A 21,940-nucleotide genomic window follows, 5' to 3' on the forward strand; every position below is an offset into this window, starting at 1 on the left:
TACTAGCGACATCTGGCGGGCAGCTAGGAAATGCACTCAATAGCCTTGGCCAATACATCTCCCAAGAGCAAGTAGCAAGAAATCAATCCACCATGTTTGGTTTATATTTAGTGGATTGTCATCCAGCTGCAAAAAGGCAGAGCATGATCCAGACAGGGAACTCTGGGATATGCATTTCACTCAACATGCATGGAACATTTAGCGCTAAATACATCAGACAAGAACATAAAGGTGGCAAGACAATTGTTGTATAATGTTTAGCCCATGACCACTCTTCCTCAGTTAATAAGCATCCATGAAATTACAGATTTTAGCACACAACACTCCACGTTTACATGAGTGACCAGTTCACGATGGAGCAGTGCATGCCAGGCCTTGTAGTCTGAGAACTTCACCTGTACAATTCTTCTGTCAATGAACGCGGTCTACACCAGGGATTAGGTTGGCATGACATCTCTCAGGGGGGTGGATTTTTCACACCCCTGATAGATGTAGCTAAACCCATGTAAGGTTTCAGCGGAGACCAGCCCTTACTCGAGATTACTAAAATCCAGAAATACAGGTAGAGGAGGGAGGGTTTCATAGTTCAGGCAGAGGAGAGTAAGGACACTGGGGTTCTATTCTCATTTCCAAATGCTTCTGTTGCATCTCCCGCAGATAAAAGGTACTGCAGAAGGTCAGAACATTCAAGAGGCTCCTTCACCCATATGAGGCAGCTCCCACCTGCTGGAGAAGTTACTTAGCCAGCTGGGGGTGGGAGGTGAGGGAGAGTAGCAAACAAACACCACATCACCAGAACCGGTTTTAGGAACAAAATTTATTCCAATTTCAAACAGAGAATTTATTTCAGGAGAAAGATCTGAAAATCAAATTTCCATCAGGTATTTTCTGTAATAAGGGTCAGTGCCCAGGAGCCAGAGTAGGACTATTCCAAGAAATGGTCACACTCCTAGACTGGAAAAGAGTCTGGAGCCTGAATGGACCCTGGCACTGGGCAGCTTATTCAGAAACTCCTTTCCCCTCCCCCCTTCCCTCCCCCCCACCTCAACACGCACAACAATACATGCATTTCAAATGACAAGGTTTAAAAACAGCATTTTATACAGTATCTTTTTAAATAGGATGTGTTTAAATCGTTTAAATCAGGATCCTATAATATACAAGTATAACCAAATAATTTCCACCACATTGGCACTTGTAAAGAGTCTCTGGCACTACTAAAGAAGGGGCATTGGCACAAACCATACTTTTAAAACTGGGTGCTGCATTACAGACTTTACCTCTGCTGGACTCTAACAACCTGGGTTTGTATAGTACAATACGATGGTCAGCACACTCCGAAAGCACATTTTAAAAAAATTACCAAGTAATAAAACACGCGGGGGGAAAAAAAACCCATAGCTGAAGGAAATGCCAACATCACTAGGAAGCAACAACAGCAGACCAAAGAATCTGATTCCAGGAGAAAGGGAAACAGGCAGTAGGGCTGGAACAGGGAGGGGCAGTTGCTCACCATATGATTGATCCTTATGGAATGATGCAAGGAAATGGGACGCCAATGGAAGGAAAATCAGGACGATCTTCTCCCCACCTCCTTCCTCCAGAGGTCTCTCCACTGTAAAGTTTAGGATGACTTGGAGTAGGCCCGTTTCTTCAGGACAAAAGGAAGTGCACTATGAATTGAGCTTGGCCAAGAGGCTGTTTCCTCAGCCTAAGATTCAGGATTCTTACACATGAATCTCAACAGACTTCTGTCCTGAGCTTCAATCCCTTGATCATTACCAGCCCATTCACCACAGGGGATGAGATAGGCAAGTTTGGTTTTTGATTTGGCACTTTTACTACAGCAGGCATCTGTTGTGGGTCTGCCCCCAGAGATGCAGAGCAGAGGCTGGTTCTACAAGAATGATTCACGATCTAAGATGAAGGCAGACAGGACATCTGTCACCACGCAGGGCCGGCTAATCCCACTGCCTTCTCTTCTATGCTACAACCCACGGACACCTCTGGATTTTGTGCACAACTCTGACCTGTTCCTTCTCTAGGTCAGACGAGATTTCAGAAACATGTTTTGGGACAGCCCTGACATGTGATATCCCCACCCAATTACCCTCAAGCCCAACTGGTGACCAGGCCAATAGCTATGCCAAGCAACGGACCAGGAGGGTAAACAGCATGTGTTCCAATCTTTAGTAAAGCCCAAAATCCTTCCAGAAATCACAACTAGACAAATTCACTCTCTTCCACACAACGAATGACACAAGATCCTTCCTTCTGTGCCAGGTCAACATCTCTTCGCTTGGCAGGTAGAGGGACGATACCCACACAGATTCAAGTGGGAAGTGCCACCATCATTAACCTTGAAAAGGAACCTCTGGGACATTTGTTCCAAGAATCTGAATCTCTTAGCGCCAAGTCCACTGACAGCAATTGGATGCAGTGCAAACCACTCACAAGATCAGGGAAGCAGGAGGACTGGCACACTGTATGTTCCAGAAAAATGGCATTTAGAATAGACTCAAGACAATTATAAAATCCTCTTCATAGAACACTTTTGACAAAAAAAGATCATTTTGGCATAAAGACAGACAAAAACCACAGTAAAATTGGTGCAAAGCTGTCTGGCATACAAGAGAATCCCTCCCTTGTTTCTCCTAAACATTAGGCAGGATCAGGAATGTAGCGATTCTACGAGCACCTGCTGCCCTACTCTCAGCCAGACCCGGGTTCTCTGCTTGTTGGTCCCAAGGCTATTATTCCAACACCAGCTCTCCGATATGGCCAGGCATCTCCTCCAAGAGCTTTCTTTCTTCTGTAGTGCTCTGTGAAATACAGCAGTCTTCCCTCTCCTATTCTGGAAAACACGAGGGAGCCCTAAAACAGGACTGCAAAATGGTGTGAACTCCAGATTTAGTGTTACATGTCAAAGGCATCTTGGGAAGTTCAGTCTCATAACATTTTGTGCAAAACACCAATGTAGTGCTCAGTCTACATACGAGAACCGTGCAGTTGGGAGATTAGGGCCTTTGTAGCCTTAAGCAACCAACAGCAGTCTACACACAACTGAAGCCATGTCTGGCTTATCCAGAGAATTTGGACCCAATGCTACTCGTTGGAATTGTAATAGAACCATTAGTGTTGCCCGTATTTCACATATGTCCAGAGGTGGGACAGATGCCACTGTTTCTTACTCACCGCTTGCTTTGCCATTGCAGTCTTCCTCTAGACAGATACAGGCGGCGGCAGAGTTTTGGTATGTTTGCTCACTAACCTGAGGTTCTGGAAGCCTATAAAATGAGATAGAAGGGCCTGAAGCCCTCAGCTGAGTGGAATTCAATATGGCACCTAGAATCCATTCGGAGTAACACCTGTATCAACAAACCCAGCTGCCTTCCCCTGTGCTAGCCTGCTGTCCATCCCACTGCAGGAGTCTCACTTCAGCAACACACTCTAAAAGTGACTGCTGTACTCTCAATTATCAGGCACCCTGCACCTCTGGAGCAAATATCTGTGCAAGTGCTCCAAAGAGAATCCATGCTCCTCTAAAGAAAAACCACAGTAGCATCTGTCTCAGGGAGAGCACGGACAGAAAAAATAGTAATAGAACTCCCCAACCCCTCCTAAAACATTTCACAATCTTTTCAAGCAGTAAGAATCCACCTCACACCCCAGAGTCCATGTCACCCAACTCTGGTCCTTTCTAGGCAATCTGCGAGCCAGGCAGGAATGAAGCACTCTTACAAATGCGCACAGCTGGCACAAGATGTGATGAGGATTTCCTTGCTGTTCACAGCATGCAAGAGAACTAGAGGCGTGCCATGTGACACCTCAGGTCTTCAATCCAGCAAAATTTGGTGTTAATGCCATAAAATTACTCAGTGAGCTTCTGATCTTCGTGGCATAGAGAAGTCGCTCTCTTGATGCCTTACACTCCACTCAGAGTGAAAGTTTCTTTCCATAAATTGAGCCTACTTTTAAAATTAATAATAATACAGTCAGGCACTTCTCCCCAGGCTCAGCAGCTATTGCTCCAAGAGCTCCCATCATTTAAAGTCCATGAACAAAATACAGCAATATGTAGCAAACCATGTATAGAACATCAATAATTTAAAAAAAAAAAAAAAAATCACAGTCTCCATACCTTTTATAATGGATACGAAAAAAAAGTAACCCAAACTAAACCGTACAAAGAATGGAAAAGTGATGGCTTTTTTGTTGTTGTGGGGTTTTTTTTGCTATAGATGGAGAGCAATTGTTCCTCCCCAACATTTCATCACAGTGAACCATGGGGCGTGTCCTTTGGGAGGGCAGAGTGGGAACAAAAAGCAAGCAAGATTAACAATTACACCAGAGGCACCCTATGGCACAAGGCAAAGGGACCAGTAGCATTCCACACTCCCACAGTCCAGTGAATTTACAATCTTGGCCGGAAAAGTTATAGATCTCTATATATATACCACGGGAATGAAGAGGAAAATAAAAGCGGCTAAGAGACAAAGTAAAGCCCAAGAGGAGGCTGCATGGCCTGTAGGCAAAAATTAAGAGGTGAACAAGGTGCCGAAGAGTGAGGTGTATCCCCCCTGTTAACTGTGAAATAAAAGCAATTTGTTAAAAATATGAAATCAACTACTCTGTGGACAGAGACATGAGACTCCAGGATAACACTGAGCAAATTCGCCACTCCACAGATCAGACAATTTGCAATCATTACATCATTAAAAATTAAGATTTTTTTCCTGTAATTTTTAAATTTTTCTTTTTTTGTCTTTTCTTCACAAGGAGGCCTCCACGGGGGTAAGGGGCAGAGCAGGTCAGACCAGGTTGTACTCCTTCAGGTTGAGCTGTAGGATGGTGTCCTTGACGGCAGCAAAGACAAAACGGATGTTTTCCGTGTCTGTGGCACATGTGAAGTGAGAGTAGATGATTTTGTCGCTGTCTGGATTTAAATCTACAAACATCTTGAGGATGAACTCCCGGGCTGCCTGAGCATCCCTCTGCGGGCCTGCAGCAAACAAAGGCAACGGTAAACAGCACTGCGTACAGTCCATTATCTGGTTTGAAACCCCAGAATTGCTAGTTTGCTTTCTCTCTCTCCCCCTCACCCGACGGATAGGAGGTTGTGTGACCAAAGGGGAGAAGAAGAAATTTAGCCCCCTCGGTCATGGAATCCAGAACATCTTATGCCTAATACTAAATTGGTCAAAACCTAGTAGGTGCTTTTTAAGCTTCAGAATACCAAGCTCCGGCAAGCTCCAAGAGGCTGCTTTAGATTCTGTGCTCTATGAAACATAGAATTTGACATAGCCTACTAGAAGAACAGTCCATCTGGACCAGCATCCTGAAATGGCATGTAAATGAATCTCACCTTCCTGTAACATACCTAGTCAACTGTAAAATAATGCAGATCTTGGAATGTAGATTTCTTCCTGATCCCGTAGTAATCACCTCGTGCCCTGAAGCACAAGATCTAGTTCCCATTATTTCTACATGCCTAACAAAATCAGATTTGAATGAAGAAACACCCCTAAGACAACCAACTGTAGCGTTTCCAATCTGACCAGCCAGTTTATAGAGCTACGAACTGCAGCTGCAGTCAGTGTTCGCTTTATGCCACTAGCAGCTCCTTAGACAGACACCTGGTGACACTCTACAGTCTATTTGAAGTGCTTGGTATTCACATATTGTTTCCATAGCATGGATCACACCTTGAGAGAGAGTATCATCGGCCACCTCCCATTCGCAATCACACAGCATCCTTTGGCAGCTGCAGCAATTGCTTATATGGAAAAGTAATATTAGGGAAGCACTTAACGTATTTTTCTGCTACCTTCTACTGTGATTTAGCAACTGAAGATAAACCAGCACCATGTGACCAATGAATTCACCATGGACCACCAACGATCTCCAGACTAGTGTGAGAACCTCGAAAACAGAGGCTCTCAAACTTTTGTACTGGTGACCCCTTTCACGTAGCAAGCCTCTGAGTGTGACCCCCACTTATAAATTAAAAAAACACTTTTATATATTTAACACCATTATAAATGCTAGAGGCGAAGTGGGCTTTAGGGTGGAGGCTGACAGCTCACGAACCCCTCCCCCATGTAATAACTTCGTGACTCTCCCGAGGGGTCCCAACACCCAGTTTGAGAACCCCTGCTCTACATTTACCACAAGTAAAGACTTCAGAGATGTCTGTACTTTGACACCAGGGGGCAGGAGACTCCAGAGCTGGAAAGAAGACTAATTAGGACCCGTTTTGTTACAATCCCATAATGAGGCAAGCAGCTTGCTTGGAAGACGGAACAGATAGAAATTTCTTTGGGGGAAAGGGGATTCTCCAACTGCCGCCAGTGAACTATGGCCAAAAACAAAAAAGGTGGCTCTCCCTTTATCCTGACAGCAGTTTTCAGCTGCCTCAAAGGGCTAAGAGTTGGGAGGAGAGGGCTTAGGAAAAAAAAGTTTGTCTGACCTTATTCTCCTGTCTCCCATATACCTTCAATCCCATACAGATTTGGTATCATCCAATTTAGCGGGAGACTGATCTGCAGATCAGAGGTTACAGAAAACACTGTTTATGCTGAAGAGCTTAACCCCAAATTAGAGCTTCTTTGCATCATCCAAAATTGGGAATAGCAGATTGACAGGGATTTTACCCTGCCTGAAGCTTTTCAAACACCAACATCAAAAAAGACTTGGATGATTTGACCATCCATAAATTAGCCTATGTGAAGGGGCTGTACCCCGTTCTGGCAGAAGGAGGGGTTTGATAATCTAATTGGTGTTTTCCATCTCTCCTACCACTACTTGCATGTCTAGAAGTAAGTTGTACACCTGTATGTATATTTCAGGTATGGAAATACATACTCTAAAATCAAAATAATTGTAGCTCAACTGAGATCCATGCACAGATCTACGGGAAGCAGTGTTTCTGGTGACACTTGGTGGCAGCTTTAATTGTTGATCTATGAAAAGTTTGCAGCTGTTTTTTCAATCAGAATCCACAAGTTACATGAAGATCAAGATATTCAAATTTACTTGCCACTTTTGCTCTTTATGAAAAAAGGTATTTCTACCCAATGAAAGGTTTGTCTCCTCCCAACGCCACTCGATCCTACAACAAATTTAGCGCTGAATCTGTAACTCATTTTTATAGCATCATGATTTCACTGTAAATCAAACAAAAGAAAACAGCAAACAGAAGCCCACTCACATATGAATTAAATAACTAATTAAAAATCTCACAGGTGAAGTATTTTTGTTGTTGGTTTCTTCCCTCTCCCCTTATTTAGAAGGTTCATTCTAGTTTGAAAGAGCCTCTTTAAAAGTCACTTACCATCAAACTCGGGGAAATAGTCAACAAGGTGGGAGTACAGGATCTTGTCTTCCAACAAATCTTTCTTGTTGAGGAAGAGGATGACAGAAGAATTCTGAAACCATGGGTAGGTGATAATGGTCCGAAAAAGGGCTTTACTCTCTTCCATCCGGTTCTGATGCAAGAAATAAACCACATCAACACACCAAAAACCCTCATTTGTGAAAACCTGGCCATCTCTAATCCTAGATACATGAACTCATCCACATCACCCCAGATCTCAGATGTCCTGTGTTGAACACCTTTGTCCCATTTCAGTTTTGGTCCAGTGGAGTATGTACGTAGGAAACAAGTGCAACATCTGTGACTGACTTGAATTTAATTTGGCTGGTTTTAATTACTTGCCAGTCAGTCAATGTGCTATCTTATTTGCCCAAGTCATTTTATGCTTTTCATTACCATGTGATAGATCTGGGATCAACTTCTGGTCATGAAGATTTGTTCCCAACAAAGGCAGGTGTTGGTTCATGAGAAGGAGTGCCTGCGGCTGCTTAACAGACGCTCTCCCAGGTGTTCAAGGCACTATAATGATGTAGGCAAAGAGACTAGCCATTATTTGGCAAGATGGTTGCAATGATACAAGGTATCTAGGGTGGGAAATTTAACAAGGGAGAGACAAAAGGAACATGGGCAAAAGCTTGAGGGCTTTTCATCAGGGACGCAGAGAACCTAAGATGTGGGACACCCACTGACATCAGAATGTTTCTGTATAATTTGAGCGCACTGTGCATTTCAAACTATCTTGTACCCCGTTTCCAGAACTGTCATGACCCATTTAGCCCCAGGTTCTCTCTTTGTAGCGGGAAGAGCTGAAGACCAAAAACAACAGTTACTACTAATTCAAGTTTCAGTTCTCTTGGCACCAAGCAGTTCAGTACCAACCTCCAAGAAAATCAGAACGACCCTCCCCACTTTCCCCTCATCATTGGGGCCTACTCCTGCTCAGGCTTACCTCATTATCAGACTCCACTAGAACTTGGTCATATTCACTAAGGGCTACTAAAAACATGATGGAGGTCACATTTTCAAAGCAATGGATCCACTTCCTTCGTTCTGACCTCTGACCTCCAACATCCACCATTCTAAGGAAGAAGAAGACATACAATCTATCAAAGCAATAGCCTGTCAAGGATCAATAAGAGCTTCTTCGCCTGCACCCAAAGCACTAGGATATGAACGAGAGAAACAACTTTCTCCCCCCAAAGTGAAGCAGGCATCATGAAACAGTAACATGTGTCCTCTACGAGCAGTTGTGCTCACATAGCATAACAAGTTCTCTGAACGCTAATTCCATGGCCACCTCCATGTTTAATCCATTTCTTTTTCTTGGGAGACTGACAGCAAATACAAGCATCCTCATTCCTGTTTGCATCCTGGCCTCGTTCACTGAGCAGAGCTTCTGGAACCAGGCTCATCCATCACCCTGAACTATGGAGACTGAAAAGAAACTATGGCAAATCCATTCGAATCCTGTTCTACCAAATGCCAAAGCTATTTACATTTTGATATTAAGGCTTTATATTAAAACTTCCGATTGTGAGAGAAAGTTTGAGGTTAAGGACTTCCTTTGGCTATTGGGCTTTCCGCAGGACATTATGCTGAATGGAGTTATGCTAATACACAGACAAAGCGTGAAACCCAGTCAACCACACATTCACATCATATGCCTAAGAAAAACCATCAGGATACTGGGTCCGTAATTTGAACCACTATATTTCACCTGCATCTCACTTCTATTGAATCTTTTATAAATGGATCTCCAAAAAAATTATAAAACAAAGCCACCTAAGTCCAGTCCAGAGCCTATATCTCAATGGAGCGTTATTCCCATTTCACAGACGGGGAATACAAATCAGAGGTGGTGACTTGCGGTGCAGCAAAGCTAAGAACTGAACCCCAAGTCCAGGTTTCTAATCTCTTTTTCTACCACATGTTCACTCTTCCCCCTCCTAGAACATTAGATGTTATTGCAGCATGGACCAGATAAGTATTTAGATAGAATAAAGGAGAATGCCTGTTTCAAAGTAGCAAATATGTTATCATGCCTCTCCTATGTACTGTTTATTTGGAGATCGTATAAAGGCACAGTTAAACCTATATAGATACACATATGATGCAGAAGTGAATCAAATCCTGATGGCACAAGCTATTCATAGGAGAGCACCTTCGGAAGACACATTGGAGAATACACAAAGGAATCAGTACAGAGAAAGAAGGATCTCTCATTAGAGTTAAAGACACATGGATCAAAGAACCTAAACACTGCATGAAGACAGAAGAACTTCTTGCCAGGAGTTATGTTTCAAACCAGTGTTGCCAGAAGAGGGCTTAGTTTTTCTTTCGGTGGATTAAGTTACCAACAGTTTGTCCAATGGGCTAGTGAGCTGTTATGTACTCAGATGCCAGCATGTTGCTCCTCCTGTGATGTGTTAACAATTTCAGCTGTACATCTACCTCAGGCTCTCTAGATAGAATCAGCAAGTATAGTTCCAAACTATGCCATTTAACCAACACCCTCCTCAATTCCCAGAAGCTATTGGTTTCAACGCCTCTCACTCAGATGCCCTTAATCAACTTAAATGTGGTTTAGGGACCACACAGAATAAATCCCCCCCCAGTCCCAAACGCACTCTAAAGTCCTCCCTACCTAAGAACATGGATACTCTTGATCAGTCATTTAAAAAGCCAAGAGTAGTCCTCCCCCAGTTCAGTCCCACTTGAGAGAACAGATATAGCATGGGCTACAGCATCAGTACCTGAAGATAATATTCTCTAGGTCGAAGGGGTATTCTATTATTCCGGTTGTAGGCACTCTAACCCGTAGCACATCCTGCTGGGTTGGTAGATATCCTGGGGTTGCGATTCGATCCACGTCACTAAGGTAGCTGTGAGAGGCATATGAAGGGGGGGAAAAAAGGCACCTTAGACTGTAGCTCACTCTCCTAGGGGTTTCAACACATTATAGCCATATGTTCCTCTCTCCCCCACACATGTTAAGGAGACCAGAAGAAATCTGACTGCTAGCAGCATCACTAGGATCATTTAAAATGGGACAGGACCAAGTACTGAAAGACATAATTCAGGGAACAACCTTTCACTGAATCCCAAGGGGACCTAAGAAGTTTCTCCACATGTAAATTTCATGACTGTCTCCTATCAATTGACAGCAATTCCCGAGAATCCCTTCTGATGTAGTAACTGCCATATGTCACAACTCACAAAGTTACAGCCAAACATTCAATTTCTATCACAAGGGAAGAGAAGAGGCCATGGGCAAAGCAGCAGATACAAGCAGCTCTTCTCACGCTTGTTGCTTCAAATGAGATTTAGGAGACAGTTTTAGGAGACGGTTACCATCTCCTAGGTCTCCGGAAATCGGTGCTGGAGAAAGCCAAAATCCATCCTATGGCAAGGACATTTCCAGCATTTACTTCAGATTTCAGTTTAGTTTAGTTTAAAAATGAACTGCCTAGCCCTTCTGGTTATAAAAAAAAATCTGTATGACCCAACGCAATGCCATCTTCCAGAGTCTCTATGCACTCAGACATTCTGCAACAGCTCCAAATGTCAAATCCTGATCCCCCCCTCAACCCATGGCTCCATAAGGCTAAGTCAACAGGGGAAAGTGGCATTTCTGCTGTGTAGGAACCAGGAACAGGGTACAGAGATGGTCTGGGTGGGCACTGCATAGCCATCTGCGCATCCTGGGACAGAGGTGTGAACAGTTCCATTTATCACCCAACAGAACTTGTGGGAAGTGGCTGGTGGTGTTACAAGAGTGTATGGCTCTTCCAGACATTCCAGTACTAAACAAAAACAAAACAAAAAACCACCACACAAACACACTTATCCCAGCCCATCCCCTGCTCCCATCTCCCGCCAGAGCTCTTTGTGTGGAACAACTGAAGCCACAAAAACCAGAATCAAAAAAGCAAGGTGACAACAGTCATTTGGAACCAGAGTTACTGAAAAGGCAGGGAGGCATGTGCTTACAGTTCAAACTCAGAAGCATACACCCACATTTCCTAGACTACCCCACCAGACTAAATCATTAGCAGATAGATATACCTATATCATGGGGTGAAGTAATAGGAAGAAAGAGGATAGCCTACAAAAACTAAAAGACAGCAGGGCCAGTTTGCAGCACGATAGCTGATGTCTACAGATGCCTGAATATGGTTAAGTTTTAGGAAGCTTTTGTTTAGCCAACATGGCCCTGATATCCAGCAGCACGCCAGAGTGCTTATGTACTTACTACTTAGCTGAGTCGGAGAGCTGATATTCTCGCCTCCTGTCATAACACTCTTGGATTCCAGGGTCAGTCCACAAGGTCTTAATTGCACTTACATATGGCTGCTCAAAGGTTGAGACTTTTTCTACGTCTACTTCCCGAATGAGCAGTGCATTGGTCTGAGGATAGAAGATGAAAGACAAGTGAGCATACAATAAACCTAGATCCTCTTGCAAGGACTCCAGGAATGCTACATCTTGGATGCTGGTCAAGCTCCTTACATCAGCTGCAACAGGACAGTAATGGGCAGACTAGACACCTAAAAATTATCCGTTCAATTTGTACTTAGATATCCAACAGAAGATCCAAGTACAAACTGAAAAAGGAAAAACAACTATTTTATATTCTCAATAGCAGCCACATCGGTAAAAGCTCCTGGAAGCATCATGTGATCCTTAACAGAAATTATTTAAACAGAAATGGCAACAGATTCTCTGAACTTAACTTACCAAGTTGTGCTAGAGCATAAGTCACCTACTGTTTAGAAAATACCAAATACCAAAAGATCTCAGAGTGTGGAGTCCCAGACTGCCTGACTGGGGAGTGCAGTCAGTTTTATTACCAGAACATAGCTGTCTGGTGTTTCATTTTAAGGCTTTAATTGATTTTAGCCTATATTTTTAAGAGTGTGGGAGACCTTACTGCAGTCCGCTATAATCAAAGCCTCTTCTTTCATGGAGGAGGAAAAAGATAATCGGAACAAAACTGACACCACAAAGTGCAGCAGGACTGAAATCATCACTGCAGCATGTTATATTAATATAACTACTACACACACCAATACTGCAATTCCTAAGGGTTTTCTAGATACAATGAGAAGCAATGTCTGTTCATCCACACTATACGTTTCTTCAAAGAGAATTTAATCTAGTTTGCTCTTCTGTGTACATTAAGCAGTAGTGGAAGGTGACAGATTATAGCCCCAGAGTCCTTTAACCACACCCCAGAGAAAACACAGGTAATGCAAGCATCCTCATACCATGCCCATGCCTCAGCATGGACCCAGACAGACAGACAGACTCTCTCTCTAAAGGCAAAAGGGGAGTTCAGAATGCTAACAAGAGGGCCAGGTAGAGGCAGCTGTGATGTGGATACCTGGTCATTAAGAACTCATCTGAGCCCTTTGACTTTTTCCATTTACTTCTCAATAGTGATACCTTCAAGTCTATACTGACTTGGGCCTCAATTTGGACCAATGATCTAGAGAAGAAAGGTGCTGCATCCTATTACTAATCTCCTAGGACCTCCCAGTCCCTATGTGGCTATTAAAAAAGGTAAATACAGCAACATACAATAAGCCTGGTATAACCTTTGCACAATTTCATTTTGAAAAATAAATCCACTACGTGTTGTGACAGCAGAGCATGTGAACATCTAAGTTCTTGACACTCACACACTTAAAGTCATCTGGACTCATACACCTTAAAGCCAGCTGAACTAATTTAAACCATATTTGGCCCAAAAGTTTACAAAATCTTGTAAATCAAGCTTCATCCCAGAATAAATTTGTGTGTTGAGTTACAAATCCTTAAAGGAAGGAAAATTGACAGATCTCCATCTGCCACTGTTAGTAGGTGTCACTCTACTCATGCAATCTTTTGGGCGCTCAACAGCTCCCTTATGCACCTTCTGGCGCTCTGTAATGACACTGGTCGTGCAGAGGAAGGCCCGGCACACTCAAAATGCTTTGGTCTTTGTGAGGTGGGTGCAGATCAGTTCCCACCCCTCGAAATTTTTATGTGGGACAATTCACAGAAGTAGAACACACATGTCTAGCCAAATTAAAACTGTTATACTCCCTGTTGACACCCTATTAATAAAGCCACAGAGCAGCATAGTACCACAGAAGCAGTGAGGGATACAACTGCCATATGGGGCCAACTACCAGGAAGTTTGAACAGGTAGCGGATATAGTACAAAAGGCAGCACAAATACAGGGCACGAACCTACAGCTGTGCCCTAAAGAAAACCTTCAGACAAACATGAACTGGTGAAGCAAATCCACCAAGTGACGAAACAATGGCTCGATGGAGCTCTGTACTTTGGCTCACCTTATTCTGTTCATACTTGTATAAGATCTTCAGGGTCTCCATGGCCCTGATCATGGACTGCATGGCAGTGAAGATGTTTTGGTACACCAGCTTGGTGAAGCCCCTTTTGTCCTCTTCAGAGTAGCCTGAGCCATGAATTATCCTCATCTGTTTGATAAATGTGCTCTTTCCACTTTCCCCAGTGCCTGCAAGTGAAGAAACCAAAGGGAAAGTCAACAGAGATCACAAATGAGGTGCAGTACAGAGGGAGTGAAGCTATTATTGCATCCTACTCCACTGCACCTATTAATGTACTCAAGTGGATCTACTACATTGATTATTACTTCTCCAGTTCCTTTTTGGAAGTCTATATAGTGGTCCTGGTGGGCCCATCCGATGTCAACCATAAGCCTAACTGAGCATGATAGAAAGAGCACTTGTTCTTTTTGACAAGCTAAAAGCAATTCTGATACACACTCCAAATCTTACATTACAGACACTCCCACACATCCTGCCTCAAAAAGCCCTGTCCGTCCGGCACACCTGATCTATTCCCATACAATCCAGCTTGAGGCTATAATCACAGCTCCAGCTAAACTCCCTTATATATTCCTAAATCAATACATTATACAAACTGGGATGCCAACAGGTGCGGGGGAAGGTTGTTAGATCATGAAAGCTCCAGTAGAATTCTCATTATTTTAGTACAATCACTCTTTCCCAACCCAATCTAGATACCTCCTTACTAGATATGAACTCAATATATTAGAAAGAGCAGCTCTGAAAGGAAGAAGGGATCAAAAAACTACTTCCACCATACATTTTTCTTCTCAGTGACCTGAAACCACTGTCTGATAGTGAAATACTTAAAAAACAAAAAAACAAAACAAAACACAAAACAAAGCCACACAACCACCACCACCACCACGTGAAGCGGTGATCCTTTTTGGATTATTTTAAGAAGTTTGGATGAGAAACAACTTGTGAAGGGGACAAGGAAAGGAAATCTCAAATCTCTACTGCTGAGCAGAGTTAAAACACACACACACACCCCCACCCACCCACCCCAGCAGGCCAAACAGCAGGAATTGGTAAGTAAAGAGTCCAGATCCCCTTGAGATGCAGCAAGATCAGAACTAACAATCTCTGTCCCTGCTGAAATGGACAAAGTCATCCTTTATCAGTTAGGGGCTAAGTAAGAGGGACACAACTGGTATCAAGCAGATAGGTGGCTTATGTTAATTTTGGCAAGAGGACTCCTAAAGTTTTAGGAAAAAAGTTACTCTTTTGCCTAAAATCTTTTACCGACTATTGTTCCAAGTAACATTGAAGATTACTTTAACCCACAGATTTGAGAGTCTTCCTTGTTTCTTCTGTTTGTTACACTGTGGCATTCAACAGTACTTTGCCTAGTCAGTCTCCCCCGTTTGTGCGAGCCTCTTGTACAACAACAGTGAAGACTCTGTGGTAGGTGCAATACCTTAAACTACAGACTTTAAAATCAACTAGATGTCAAGTGAGTATTGCTTCAACACTGCCAAGCACTAACCGCTAACACCTCCAAGAAAAGAAAAGGGATGGGAAGAACGTGCTCTGAATCAAAACAGGCTGTGCTGCAAATGCTGCTTGAGCAAAAGTACAATGCAGACAACACACCACTCATCACATGGTACAAGCCTCCCTCACTACACTGATTTAATACCCGTTTGTGAAGGCAAGGTAGATTTGCACTGGTCGGATGTTTCGTACATCTCCAACTCTTACCAAGCCTGCATTCTGTACATGCAGTCAGGTGGGCAGATCAACATTCCTGCCATTAGGGGCTTAGGAAGATGTAAGCTACATCAGGTGACAGTCCAATGATGAAAATAAAAAGCAGGAAAGGAACAACATGAAAACTTTCTTATCTTGCAGGGTAAGTGTGAGGGAGAAAGGGTGGGCAAAGAAAGGCTTCACACAGCCCTGCCACAATCAAGACCCAACTAGCGTTGGGGGATAATGGGTTTTCTCCAGTGCCCTCTTCTGTATGTATTCATTTATATGGCTATTGATCAGCTATAAGGATCGACCATATAAGCCTTCCACAGACCGTCCCCACCTTGCACAGTCTGCAGCTAATTCCTTCACAGAGCAATAGCTCAACTGTACACTGTCCATTCTCCAGAAATATGTACACTCATTCTACAGAAAGCTCTTGTGGAAGTTTCCCCAGATTTGCAGTTGATGTGCATTCAACTAAAAGCTACTTCAATATGGAGCTTCGCTGATTATATTGGCCCACGTATTACAGACTACCAGGGTAATGAACCCAGGCGCATGCTCATCTTGGAGAAATATTAGGAAGGTGACAAATCCTTCAATTCTCCAGATTCAGGGACACAATCTATGGAAAATGCCTGGCTTCAGCAACGTGAACAATCAGATCTCCAACTAGAAATCATGGGGGTTCTATGTATTAAGACAGAGGCTCATTTATCACAAATGCACATAATTACTCCTTATGAGTAGTTTTCAGAGTAGCAGCCGTGTTAGTCTGTATTCGCAAAAAGAAAAGGAGTACTTGTGGCACCTTAGAGACTAACAAATTTATTAGAGCATAAGCTTTCGTGAGCTATAGCTCACTTCATCGGAGGCATTTATGCTCTAATAAATTTGTTAGTCTCTAAGGTGCCACAAGTACTCCTTTTCTCCTTATGAGTAGATTCTGAAGTTCCTAAGTCTATACTGCAGGACAACAAACAAATACCCAAGCAGAAAAAAACCCAAAACCAAACACCAAACCAGAAAGAGTAAGAAAAGACTGAAGAGCCTAGCAGAATTTTTAATGTCTCAGTTTACTGAACATTAAAATAAACGTTAAGGAGTCCAGTAGCACCTTAAAGACCAACAGATTTATTTGGACATAAGCTTTTGTGGGTAAAAAACCCACTTCAGATGCATCAATAAATAAATAAAATAAATGCTGTTACTGCCACTAACTAGCTGTCTTGGTCTCCTCTAAAAAGTTATACCACAAAAAGAAAAAAATCAGAAAGTGAAACCTTTTGCGGTTGAGTACACTGTGGTGAGAACACTTCCTCGTGCTTTTACCACAGTAACCAACAAAGAGTTGAGGAGCCTCAAAGCACTTTGATGATGCAACTGTAATACAAACTTCAGCACCAGATCACTAATTTAGGTTCACTTATTCTAGCACACAAGAGATCAAATGCACAACCCCTGACCTTCCATTTTTAAATACGTGCCTCCTGCTTGGCTTTGGTCCCGCAACAATATACACACCATCACTGTGATGGGATCCTGAAATGACCAGTGAGGACGATAGTCTCCTGTCTTCATAAGGACACAATAACCTTCTTTATACGACAATGTTGAGATAAGGGAATAATCTGAGCTCACCATTCCTTCAGTCAACCGACAAAAGCCACATAGTTTATAATAAGTGTTGCTGATGACAAATGCATTTGAAAACGAACTCGTGTTGGGTCAATGGCACCCATTGCTTACTTTCATATAATTTTGGGACCCAAGTAACTTTACACAAGAAAAATAATCTAATTTTCTTCATTAAAAAGATTAATGTATCCCAGTATCAGTGGGCAGTAACTGAAGCACTGAAATAGCACTATTTATTAGCAGCCCAACTCACAACAGCACTTCTATTTTTCACTCAGCATTTCTGGTTCAAACTTCAATATAAACCAACTGTCACCACACTGGACAGCAAAGCAGTGTGGAAGAAATTACCTCTGCTTACCCTACATTCTTATTGATACTCTACTGTTTATATGATTTCTCTTAAAATATATCCTGCCCTCCCCAAAATTCTTAACCAAGAAAATGCCTCTCTCTAACTAATATGATCTGCATTTATGCTATACCATACACACCATCTGATGAAGTGAGCTGTAGCTCACAAAAGCTTATGCTCAAATAAATTTGTTAGTCTCTACGGTGCCACAAGTACTCCTTTTCTTTTTGCATACACACCAAAGGATTCTGAACCACACACAGGACTATGAACCACATACAGGAAATTAACTTCACTCACCGCTAGAACTACCCCCTTTACTGGGCTAACGTGACTGCTGCTTAAAAGTGCACAATATTATGTAACAGTTTAGGAGAGGCAGTGAAGAGTACCATATCCTATTGAAAGTGAACATGGAATATAAGGAGGCAGAATGCAGTTATTAGGGCTAACTATGGATGTCTCCCCACAAATCCTAACTAGTTTTTTTTTAAAAGTTTAGCTGAACTGATTTTAAAAACAGGTTGGAGGCAGTTGTAGACCAGGGTCCAGGCAGCTCGAGGTTGTTTTTTTTTGTTTTTTGTTTTAAATTTTTAATGAATCAGTTTTCAAACTAGTTGAGTCAAGGAATGGTTCAGACCTCCTGGAGCTTACTCTAACCATGGTACAACCAGTTTTAAAACTGGTTCACATTAACGGTTTTTAAAGCCAATTAGATTTGGGGGAAGGAAAGTTCCCTAATATAGACTCAGCCTTAAGAAAATTGACAAGTGATCAGAAACCTGGTTTTACATTTCACTTGGACAGCAGCACCTCCAACATGCTTTTAACATGCTGCTAGGATACTGTGCTATTAATGGCTAGGAAGAAGGTGCATCATTTACTCAATCAGTAACACCACTATGCATCAACCTAGATATGCCTATTCAGTCATTCTTGGCCAGACCCAGCCTCGCTTAGCTTGTGAAAGCTGATGCAGACATACCCCCATGTGGATTTGGAACTGGACCACCTTACATCTTCAAACATCCCTGACTGGCATGCCAGTTCAGTACACATATCAAATTAACAGTCTTATTTAATCAGACCTGCTTCCCATTTTGATTTGAAATCACAGATACAATAGATGAACAAGGCCCATGACAGAATGTATAAAAGAGCAGCAATAACTTAGTGTTTACATGGGTTAAGAGTAGCTTATGGGCTACCTGCATCCTAGCATCACATTTCCTGCTAACATTAAAGTCTGTAATCTATTACTTTTTGAAAACTTATGATGGCAACTCTCCGAAAACCACGTAGAACTGATTCCTTATCCACGAGGAACCTCACAAGTACTATGATACACCTTAGTATGCTGATGGAGATATGAACACAGACAACATGTTGTTTACATACTTAGACGACACACTCACCCCACCAGTGTGGTATCTGAACAGGTATGTCCTTATACTAGTGCAGTGGAGCCCCACCCCTAGAGCAACTCCTGACTATTTTCCTTTCCTGTGCTAATCCTGCTCCATTCTCATTACTCCACTTGACTTCAGATTTACTGTGCCTTATCTTTATTTCTCCTAGCCCTCCCTCCAGGTTGGTTTAGAGATCTCTGTGCCCTGCTAGAGAGAATGGGAGGGAAAGAATGGTACCCAGGGACCTTGGGGGCTATAGCTGGATAAGTTCCCCGCATTTAACAAAGGAGGGAGAAGACCAGACACACCACCAGACTAGGTGGAGAGGATTCCTTCATGAAGAGATGTTAATGAAAGACCCAGAAGTCTGCCAACCATATATAATTACATCAGTTTTAGTAATGAAAATTCTCAAACACAAGTAAGGCAGTAGGTCCAGCTCCCCTATAAAAGAGTTCTCCAAAAGGATTTTTTTTAAGACTAAGAGTAATTTCAATTTTGAAGTTTCTGCTTATGTCAAAAGCAATTTTAACACAAAATCCACTATGAAAGAAAACAAATAAACCAGTCAGCCCCCAGCTTCAATATTAAAATTACTCCAAATCTGGAATGAATAAGGAAGATTGTTTAGAAGTTATCATGCCCTTCTTTTTAAAATTTCCCATATTGTTTTTCCTCACAAGTTATTTCCTGGACAACAGCAAAGTGCCTGACAGTTGTCAGCTCTGATAAGTACAAAAAGATGTGCGGAGTTGGGGGTCTGACCAGCATAGATGTGCCTCCAGAGAGACACTAAAGGTTAACATGTGGGTTCTAAGATGTGGGAAGGAAGGATGGCTACCGCCGAGAAGTTAGTATCGTGCCTAGCACAATAGGACCCCATTCTTTGTTGGGCCACAGGCACTACTGTAATAAACACGATTATTGTCAACAACAAATACATGTAGAGCTTAAAAGGGACATAGTTTTTAACCATGTGATTGGCGTGAAGAGTCCCTATTTTACCATATGCAGAGGAGGGCCCATATAGCCACAAGGGATGCACTGACAGCAATAATCACTGGGGAAGAAGGCAACTGATACAGGGGAGTGAAAGCCAGATTCAGGGTGGGAATGATGGGACGAAGGGGGAGGAGATCCAGGGGACCGGAGGGGGGCGGGGGAGAGAAAAGGATGGGATCCAGAGCAGGGCGGGTGCTGGGGTCAGAGGGCAGGGGAAGAAGAGGAGGGGATCCAGAGCAGGGCAGGTGCTCTGGGGGAGAACAAAAGGGGATCCAGAGCAGGGCAGGTGCTCTGGGGGAGAACAAAAGGGGATCCAGAGCAGGGCAGGTGCTCTGGGGACCAGGGAGAGTGCGGGGGGGGAAGGGCACCCAGAAAATGAAGAGATCCAGGGCAGGGTGGGCGAGGGGGGATCCAGAGCAGAGAGGGGCACAGAAAGGATCCAAGCAGGGTGGGTGAAAGAGGAGGAATCCAGGGCGAGGGGGGCACGGAAAGGATCCAGGGCAGAGGGGAGAGAGATCCAGGGTGGGGGGGGGGGCACGGAAAGGATCCAGGGCGGGGAGGGGGAAGAATCCAAGGCAGGGGGCAAAGGGAGAAAGGATCCAGGGCTGGGTGGGTGAAGGGGGGGACCGCAGGATGGGGAAAGAGATCCAGGGCGGGGGGGGGCACAGAAAGGATCCAGGGCAGGGGAGGGAGGGATCGGGGGGGGGCACGGAGGGGATCCAGGGCAGAGGGGAGAGAGATCCAGGGCGGGGGGGGGCACGGAAAGGATCCAGGGCAGGGGGGGGGCACGGAAAGAATCCAGGGCAGGGGGGGGGGCACGGAAAGAATCCAGGGCAGGGGGGGGGCACGGAAAGAATCCAGGGCAGGGGGGGGGCACGGAAAGAATCCAGGGCAGGGGGGGGGCACGAAAAGGATCCAGGGCAGGGGGGGGCACGAAAAGGATCCAGGGCAGGGGGGGGGCACGAAAAGGATCCAGGGCAGGGGGGGGCACGAAAAGGATCCAGGGCAGGGGGGGGCACGAAAAGGATCCAGGGCAGGGGGGGGCACGAAAAGGATCCAGGGCAGGGGGGGGAAAAGGATCCAGGGCAGGGGGGGGGGAAGGATCCAGGGCAGGGGGGGGGGGAAGGATCCAGGGCAGGGGGGGGGCACGGAAAGGATCCAGGGCAGGGGGGGGCACGGAAAGGATCCAGGGCTGGGTGGGTGAAGGGGGGGACCGCAGGATGGGGAAGAGATCCAGGGCGGGGGGGGGCACAGAAAGGATCCAGGGCAGGGGAGGGAGGGATCGGGGGGGGGGGCACGGAGGGGATCCAGGGCAGGGGAGGGAAGAGCACGGAAAGGATCCAGGGCAGAGGGATGGGGGTGGGGGGGGGAGTACGGAAAGGATCCAGGGCGGAGAGGGGCACGGCAGGGATCCAGGGCAGAGGGGGGAGAGGGGAAGTACGGAAAGGATTCAAGGCGGTGGGGGGGATCCTGGGCGGGGAAGGGGGCACGGAAAGGATCCAGGGCGGGGCGGGGGGGCCCGGCGCAGGGCGGGGGGCTCCTCACCCAGCAGCAGCAGCTTGAGCTCCCGGCGCGCGTCGCGCTTGTCCCTCCGCAGCTGCTTCTCGATCTCGGCGTTGATGCGCTTCGACTCCTTCACCTCGTCGCTCAGGCAACAGGCCATCATGGACTCCAGAGTCATGGCTCCGCCGCCGGGACCCCCCCGGCCCGGCCCGGCCCGGCCTCCTCAGCCCAGGACCCCCCCCCCGGCCCGGCCTAGCACCGCTCCCACCCCTCGGCGCGCTCCGCTGCGCCGCCCGCCCGCTCCCTCCTTCCCCCTCAGCCCCGCCGAGCGAGCGACAAGCGCGCACAGCCTACCCCGCTGCCTCTGAAAACAAGGCCTGACTGACTGCGGCCGCCACCAATGGGAAGCGCTTCTTAGCCGGGAGGGGCGGGGCTAGTAACGGCCCGGGGGCGGGGCCCGCAGAGGGAGCAGCGTGCAAGTTTGGTTGGCCGAGCAGGAAGGGAGCGGGAGGGGGACCTGGACGCGCGTTCGGGAGCCGGGGCGTGGGGTCGCTGGGCATTGTGGGATGGTGGAGGACTGTG

The 21,940-nt window shown here is 45.0% G+C and overlaps 1 protein-coding gene across 1 annotated transcript; it reads right to left on the minus strand.

Annotated features, from left to right (window-relative positions):
* Positions 1-802: 802 nt before the first annotated feature.
* On the minus strand, positions 803-21,607 carry GNA11 (G protein subunit alpha 11). Its single transcript, XM_038383843.2, has 7 exons — positions 21,401-21,607; positions 13,715-13,899; positions 11,628-11,782; positions 10,129-10,257; positions 8,325-8,454; positions 7,334-7,487; positions 803-5,002 (listed from the first exon to the last, which is right to left on the minus strand). The coding sequence occupies exons 1-7, from the start codon at positions 21,534-21,536 to the stop codon at positions 4,812-4,814; spliced, it is 1,080 nt and encodes a 359-aa protein (XP_038239771.1). The 5' UTR covers positions 21,537-21,607; the 3' UTR covers positions 803-4,811.
* Between the last annotated feature and the right edge of the window lie 333 nt (positions 21,608-21,940).

The sequence above is a fragment of the Dermochelys coriacea genome, chromosome 25, assembly GCF_009764565.3.
Source record: "Dermochelys coriacea isolate rDerCor1 chromosome 25, rDerCor1.pri.v4, whole genome shotgun sequence".
Classification (NCBI taxonomy): Eukaryota; Metazoa; Chordata; order Testudines; family Dermochelyidae; genus Dermochelys; species Dermochelys coriacea.

What these genes read in the sequence shown, in the direction of transcription:
- GNA11 (XM_038383843.2), bottom strand. Translation starts at nt 21,536, where the DNA reads ATGACTCTGGAGTCCATGATGGCCTGTTGCCTGAGCGACGAGGTGAAG. An exon ending in GCTCAAGCTGCTGCTGCTGG is followed by an intron (nt 13,900 to 21,400) that starts GTGAGGAGCCCC and finishes CTTCACTTGCAG; the next exon opens with GCACTGGGGAAAGTGGAAAG. An exon ending in CTATTTCCCCGAGTTTGATG is followed by an intron (nt 5,003 to 7,333) that starts GTAAGTGACTTT and finishes TGTTTGCTGCAG; the next exon opens with GCCCGCAGAGGGATGCTCAG.